The 8,138-nt window shown below is 32.9% G+C and overlaps 1 protein-coding gene across 1 annotated transcript in view; it reads left to right on the forward strand.

Annotated features, from left to right (window-relative positions):
• Il1rapl1 (interleukin 1 receptor accessory protein like 1) overlaps positions 1-8,138 on the forward strand; it is a 1,309,684-nt gene that overhangs the window by 645,099 nt on the left and 656,447 nt on the right. Inside the window, exon 3 of the mRNA XM_015488096.2 lies at positions 2,242-2,521. Within this exon, the coding sequence (XP_015343582.1) occupies positions 2,242-2,521 (280 nt within the window). The remainder of the gene's footprint in view (positions 1-2,241; positions 2,522-8,138) is intronic.

Consider the following 8,138-nt stretch of genomic DNA (forward strand, 5'->3'; position numbering starts at 1 on the left):
TGAGGGGACATGGAGTTTCTTCAATTTACGGTTTGGTCATTAATTTGTTTATTTATTCACTCATGTGTTTAGTAAATATATGCCAAGCTGGCTACCAGGCACTTCTAGGCACCGGGATTTTCAAAGAAGTGAGTGACAAGAAAAAAGTCCCTGATCTCAAGGATCTTACATTCTGTTGAGGAGACCAAAACCAAAGGAACAAATGAATGTAAAATGTAATGCAATATAATGTTGGATAAAACTAAGTCCTATGAAATATATTAAACCAGAATCCAGATCAAGTGACCAGGATGGTAAGGCAATATTTCATACAGGACAATCAGAAAAAGCCTCTTTCGCAAAGTGATATTTAGAGGGAAATAGAAAGAGGAGAGGAAGCCATGCAACTCATTGGTTTAAAACATTTCAGACAAGCCAGGCATGGTGATACACACCTGTAACCCCAGTGGCTGGACCCTGTCTCACAAGAAAACAGTTAAAAAGGGCTGTGATGTGTCTCAATGGCTAAGTACTCCTGGGTTCAATCCCTGGTACTTAAAAAAGATTTCAGACAAAGAGAGCAGCAAGTTCCAAAACCATAATGGATGTTTATGTGAAACATAAATCAAAATTTGTAAATTCACTGGTGAATATATAAGTTGTTAGTAGATAGTACAAATTATTTTTAAATTAATAATTAATTCAGTGTCTTGTTATTTGTCTTCTTTGTTCTAATGTACATATTTCTTTTCATTTCGATCATTTTTCCTTCTCTTGAATTTTAAGTTGTTCATCCTGTTCTCACAGCATTTGGGTTGACTTCTTTTTCATTTGTGGAGTTGAACACTGCTTGTTACTGCTATTAGAGGTCCTTTAATTCTTGGTCTTTGCCTTTTGTTCATCATTCACATATTTTGAGTGATGCCTAATTTATTGTCTTGATAACAACTCTATTTTATTTCTTGCTATTTTGTTAGCTATAAGATCTTCATTCCTGATTTTATCAGTCAGAGTCATATCAGCAAGAAAAATCTGCATAGTAATTTGTAAGATAAATATTTTATAAATAAGTATTAAATGCAACAACAGATTAGAGTAATGAAAGGAATGGCTAGTATGAAAGAAATATGTATTATTCTGTTTATGTTGCCATATCAAAATATCATAGACTAAATGGCTTCGATAAATAGAAATTTATTACTCCTAGTTCTGATAGTTGGAAAGCTCTTAATCAAGAAGCCAGATAGTTGGTTTCTGGTGATGACTCTCTTCCTGGCTTGCAGATGACTACATTCTTTCTTTGTCTTGTGAGCACAAGGGACAATTTCCCAAGTCTCTTCTTATAAGGGCTCTAATCCTATTAGAAAAGCCACAGCCTCATGACCTCATCTTACTCTAATTACCTCCCAGTGGTCTAATCTTCAAACACCATCACATTGGTTGTTAGTTTTTCAAATTATGAATTGAGGTCACATTCAGATCATAGCAAAAAATAACATGAAGGAGTAGAAGAGTAACTGCTATAATCCCTAGGGATGAGACAGACCACCCAAAGAAAAGTTCCAATACTTCTATTCATAAGTAGAGTTTCAAGTGTTATTGGAAAGGTAAAATAATGATTAACTGAATGGCAGAAGTCACTGAAGTGCTGTGCTATCAGAACTTGTTAGAAACCTGCCCTCTGGAAGTTCACACAGACACTCCCTATTATATTCTTGGTAAAGCTGTTCATGAGAAGTTGTCTTACCTGAGACTCTGCTTAAAAAAAAAAAAATGTCAAGCTGCTGCCTGCAGGAGCCAGCTGCTGGAGAAGACTTGCACACTTATAAGAGCCTGTCAAGCAAGCATGCTGGGACTAGGAAGCAAAACCCTTTCCTCCTGTAATGTCTCTCCAGCACCCTCTACTGACAAAGCTTGAATACCTGCTAGCAAAGGAAATATTTTTAGGGTCCAAATCTATTTTCACAGAGCAGGCAAAGAAGTATATTAAGAACTGAGGGATAATAAATACTAATGAACCTACTGTTATAAAGTAAAAATAAGTACCAGCAGGAGCAGACTAAGTAAAGAATACATTGTTTACTAGCAGGGTAAACTACTTTTCATGCTCCTTCTGAGTTTCCTTCCCTGTTACATTTTCTTTGTCTTGAGTAAATCTGCATATATGTAGATGTTTATTAGACATTTGTTAAATGAATGAATGAATGAACTCATTGCTTAATTTTTTATCTAATGCTTTTTGTCTCTCTCTTTTTACTGTAGCTGATGGATGCACGGATTGGTCTGTCGACATCAAGAAATACCAAGTTTTGGTGGGAGAGCCTGTTCGAATCAAATGCGCACTTTTTTATGGTTATATCAGAGCAAATTACTCCCTTGCCCAAAGTGCTGGACTCAGTTTGATGTGGTACAAAAGCTCTGGTCCTGGAGACTTTGAAGAGCCAATTGCTTTTGATGGAAGTAGAATGAGCAAGGAAGAAGACTCCATTTGGTTCCGACCAACATTGCTGCAGGACAGTGGTCTTTATGCCTGTGTCATCAGGTATTGTTTTAATTCCATTACCGTTGTATCAATGAAATCACATGCTACATCCTCATACTTAAAATCTGTTGCTATATCTTTCAGCTAAAGGTATTGTCTCAATATTTGCTTGTGTTGCTGCTTTCTAAAATTTAGAAGCTAAATCATAAAAAAGATGGGATTGGAATTTATATTGAGACATTATTTCTAGCTTATGGAGAAAAGAGATGCCATCTGGGTATCTACTTATGTTGCCAGAAATTACTAAAGACTATGAAATAAAATTTATACAGGAAGTAAAATGTTGGAAATAAAATGTAAGCAAAGACTTGCAGAAAGGATGCATAGTTTATTGCTAAATGGGTTGTAACATTTTGTTATTGCCCTTCACAGACAGATAGAGCAGAGATACCTCTGGTTCACACACATCTGCAAAGATGATTTAGGTAATGTGTGTATGTGCACAGGAAGAGGAAGACAGCATTGCCAAGTTAGGGAATACAAAAATTGTGTTCTGTATTGTTTTGTTAACTAAAATTGCTAGATCAATACCCAAAATTTTTTCTGAGTCTCTCAGGGCCAATACCAAAGTTAATAACAAAGTCTGTGCCATTATCCCCAAGAAAACTCATCACACATCTTCACATCTTTGTCAGCTTGCGGAAGAAACATATGCAGTTTGTTTAATGATAATGCATTAAAACAGTATCCATGTAACACATTAGCAGTTAAAAAATCTCAGTTTAAGCATTTAGCCCTTCATGGATTATGAATCATAGCCTGCATGAGTGATCATGAATGGAATTATACTATTAGAATATTAGAAAGCTAGATATAGGCATATGGAAGGTGTGTTTAAATCTATTTATTTGGCTTTCTATATTTCATCTTATTCAAATAAATAAAGAAAACTCGGAGACAAGTTGATTCTTGACTTGGAGAGACTGACTTGGCCATGCTAAGACTTCTGAAGCACCTAGTATTTCTTTTTTTCAAATAAAAATTCAACTTCTACTTCTGAAATTATGATTGGCTCCTCCCATTCCTACTTATAAGGACCATATTTCCTTATCACAGTCACCTATAACAATTATCTTCATGCTGAGCTGTGGCTTCCAATGTCTTAAGACTTTAAACTAGGTCAAAGTTATAAAATTTAGACATAAACGTATCTTTAAACACTGATAACATACATTAGAGTTAATGTTGGAAAATGTATTGGATTATAAATAGTTGTATTTGAGATAAATTTCCACTGGATTTTTAAAATAACAAATGTGTTGTTCCTTGGGCAACACTTGTTCTTTATCTTGGGATCTACCAATTATTATATGTTCAAACATAATTCTTAATAGAATAGAGGTTCTGTGGGGGCATTGATAAATAATGTCATGCTATTACAGTTAAAGAGTACTGATTGAACCAGCTGTTCTCACTATACCAAGTCACTTGATTTTAATTTCTTATCTGCTGATTATTTTTTAAAGTTGTTATCTATGATTAATTTTGCACGTGTGGAGGTAATTCTTCAAGATAGGCAAATGTGTGTCCTTATTTGAGTGAGATTAGTATTGAGTTGAATTTCCAGAGTCTAACACTTCATTTCATTATTTACTGTTGATGGAAAAATAATGTAGCACATTAGTAATCTGAATTGCATTTCTTTTATGTGTTTAAATATATGGTTAGATTCAATGCTCCAAGAAACCTCATTGAAATGCCCCAGAATTATGTGTATTTATAAGAATGAATGAAGGACTGAAGTTTCCAAAACAATGACGTTTGTCATATTTTCATGTTTCTACATTTAAATGGAAGGTGAAACTAAAAGACAAAGGCTGAAAGTTTAATGTGTGTCAAATGGCATCCATGAGAAAGTAATATACAAAAAAAAAAAAAAAGAAACTTGCCACTCTATATGTGTACAACCAGAGAAGTGAAAAGTTGTGCCTCATTTGTGTACTATGAATCAAAATGCCTTCTGATGTCATGTACAACAAATTAGAACAAACAAATTAATTTTTAAAAAAATTCAAGTATGCCAATGGATTTGAAGCTAATGAGCTTCCTATGTCTTCCAAATTGAAAAGAGATACTCCAAATCTTTATAAACAGCAGTTGAAATAGCAAGCCTTGGTGTTGATGTGAGGGAAGTCCAAGGGCATTGACATTTTAGCACATTGCTAGCTACTAGGCCAGAAATAATCACTATTATTATTATTATTATTATTATTATTTAAATAATCCACTTCAAAGAATTTCAGAAGTTGAACATATTAGCTTCTATTCAAAGATACTATTGTTGTTCTGTGCAGTAACTTATCAATTAAATGGCTTAACAAGCCTTTTATGTATAGATAATTTGCATTTATACCTAAACATACACAAATAAATGTTGCTAATAATGGAAATAGTTCAGATAACTATCATTATAATGAACAAAAGTTTTTCTGCCCCCTTACCTTTATTTTGAAAGAATAATGTTAGGTAATTCTTTATTCCATGGTAAATGGCTTTTAAAATATTTTCTCCTTGAATTTTTACCTTACTTTGTTTCATGAAAAAGCAAATGAAAAAGCCGTGTAATATTTTGGGGTTTTTTGTATTGTCATCTATAGAAACAACTTTATTTTACAAAAAAATAAATTTCCCTATATTCTTCACCTCTTAATTTTTGAATCATATTTTCAGAGTCATGCCCTATTAGCAGTTTTATATGCAGAGTTAGCTATTGTACATACAAGTACCCCAGTGCCACCAAAAATGTTAACACATTTTTAAATTTGTTTTGTTGTTGTTGTTGTTGTTTTGGAGGATACTAGGGATGGAATCTATGGGTGTTCTACAACTACTCTCTGTTCCCAGTCCTTTTTATTTTGAAGGGTCTTGCCAAATTCTGAGAGTCTTGCTAAATGCTGAGGTAGGCCTTGAACTTGGGATCTTCTTTCTTTGGCCTCCCAAATCACTGGGATTATAGGCATATGCCAAGGCTCCAAGCCATGGTAAATCATTTGACACAGCATTTTAATTAAAATGTAGTTCTTGAGATAATTGCAGAATCATATTCAGTTGCAAGAAATAATATAGAAAGATCCACATATCCTTTACCAAAATTTGCTCAATGGTAACATTTTGCAAAACAGTAGTACACTATCATAATCAGGATATTGACTCAATTCTCTCAAGATATAAGACAATAGCACTACTTCATGCGATTCTCCTGTTGTCATTTTATAGTTATAATTCTCTCTACCCAATTCTAAATCACTGGCCACTACTAATGCAATCTTCCTATTTATAATTTTGTAAATTGCAGTATAAATGAAATCATACAATATACACATTTTGGAATTAGATTTTTTCATTCAGCATAATTCCCTTGCAATCCATACAAAATATTGTATGTAAGTATATTTTATCCTTTTTATTGCTGAAGACTTTTCCATGATAAGGGCATGCTAGTGCACATACAAGTACCCACTGAATGGCATCTGGGTTGTTTCCAGTTGGGGCTATTAAAAATAAAACTTCTATGAACATTCACACAAGAATATGGGGTAAAAATAAGTTTACATTGTTCTAGGATAAATATTCAAGAGTAAATATGAATTGTAAGGTAGCTGCGTGTTTAGTTATAAAACACTGCAAAACTATTTTCCAATGTCACTGTACCATTTTACATCCCTACTAACAATAGTACAGTTTCTCCACATACTTGCAGTATTTGGTGTTGTCATTGTATTTAATTTTAGCCATTCTCATAGGCTTATCCTGGTATATTATTGGATTTTAATTTGCATTGCTCTAATGACTAAGGATGGCAAGCTTTTCTATGTGCTATTTGCCATCTCATTCCTCTTCAGTAATATTTCTGCCCACGTATTTGTTAATTTTATAATTGAATTTTTGTATCTTCTTTATTATGGTTTTAAGTAGTTTTGTATGTCTGGATACAATTCCTTTTTTTGGATTAGTGATTTACAAATATTTTCTGCAAGAATGTAATTTATGTTTTCTTCATCTTATGTTCTTTTGTAAAGCAAATATTCTTAATTTCAATGAGATTCAAATTATGAATTTTTCTACTTAAAAATCATGCTTTTGGTATGACATATAAGAATTCTTTGTCTAGCTCTTGGCCATAATGATTTTTTTCTTATTTTCAATGCTTAATTATTAAAGTAGAAGATATGTCAAAATATGTTTTGCTTTATACTTTACATTTAAGTTGGTAAGCCCTTTCTGAGTTAGTATTTGTATAAGCTATGAGATTTACTTAAGTCAAGTTTTAGTTGTTTTCCATGGACAGGAAGTTGCTTCAACACCATTTGTTGAACAAGACTATGCTTCTTCTGTTGAATTGCTTTTGCACTTCTTTTTCAAAATCCACTGTGCAGGTTTATGTGTTGATTTCTTCATTCTTTATTCTATACTTATATATCCATCCATCTGCCAATACTATGGTACTTGATTTGTGTATCTGTATGGTAGGCTTAAATATCAAGTGAAGTGAGTCCTCTTTGTTTTTCTTTGCAAAGCTACTATAGCTAGTTAACTATTGTGGGCTGCTTGTTTTCTTTATAAATTTCATCATGATCTTATTTATAATCACACAAACCTCACTGGAATTTCTTTTTTTTTTCTTGTTTTGTGGTTCTGGGGATCCATCCTAGTGCCATGCTCATCTAGGCAAGTGCTCTAGCACTAAGCTACATTCCCATCTCTAATTTCCAGGAATTTCAATAGCAATTGTATGAAACCTATAGATCAATTCAAGAAGATCTGACATCTTTATCATCTTGAGTCTCTGAATCTATGAACATAGTATAACTCTTCATTTCTGTAGGAGTTTTCTTTGATTTCTTTCATTAGTATTTGTAATTATCAGCATACAAATCCTATACACATATTTTGAAATTTATACCTAAAAATTAATTTCATTGGAGTATTGATAAATGGTATTATCTTTTTAATTTTCATTTCAACATGAACATTTTTAGTATATAGAGGTATGAGAGATGTTTGGATTTAAGTTAGCAATATCTAAACCATTTTTTTCAAATTGCATCTATAATGTGTTGTGTCTAGTATCTTGTTCCTTGCCCAAGTCATGAGTTTCTTTTTGAGATCAAGGAAATCTTTTTTTTCTCATTGAAAGTGCAGTGCATCTATCAAAAAATACTCAGTGAAATCCATTTATTTATTCATCCATTTAACAAACATCTACTGATAATTCTGTGATAAGTACTGATAAGTACTATGTTAATGTTAGTATTATAAAGATTTCTGTTTTTCTACTCAAGCAGTTCACATAAGAGAAAATAAGTGTACAATAAATTGAGATAGATACTTTGAATATAGTTTAGAATACATTAGGATCTGCCAAGATGGAATAGAAAATTGCCTCCAAGTTCTCCTCCTACAACTAAAAATCCTGGATATAACACCACAAATCAAAAGTGAGGGCCTGTACTCCCAGTGGCTTTGGAAGCTTAGGCAGGAGGATTGCAAGTTCAAAGCCAGTCTCAGCCAAATTGAGGCCCTGTCTTTAAATAAAATACAAAATAGGCCTGGGAATGTTGCTCAGTGGTCAAGTGCCCCTGAGTTCAATCCCTGGTACCAAAAAAAAAAAAAAAAA

This window comes from Marmota marmota, unplaced genomic scaffold (assembly GCF_001458135.2).
Source record: "Marmota marmota marmota unplaced genomic scaffold, marMar, whole genome shotgun sequence".
Lineage (NCBI taxonomy): Eukaryota > Metazoa > Chordata > Mammalia > Rodentia > Sciuridae > Marmota > Marmota marmota.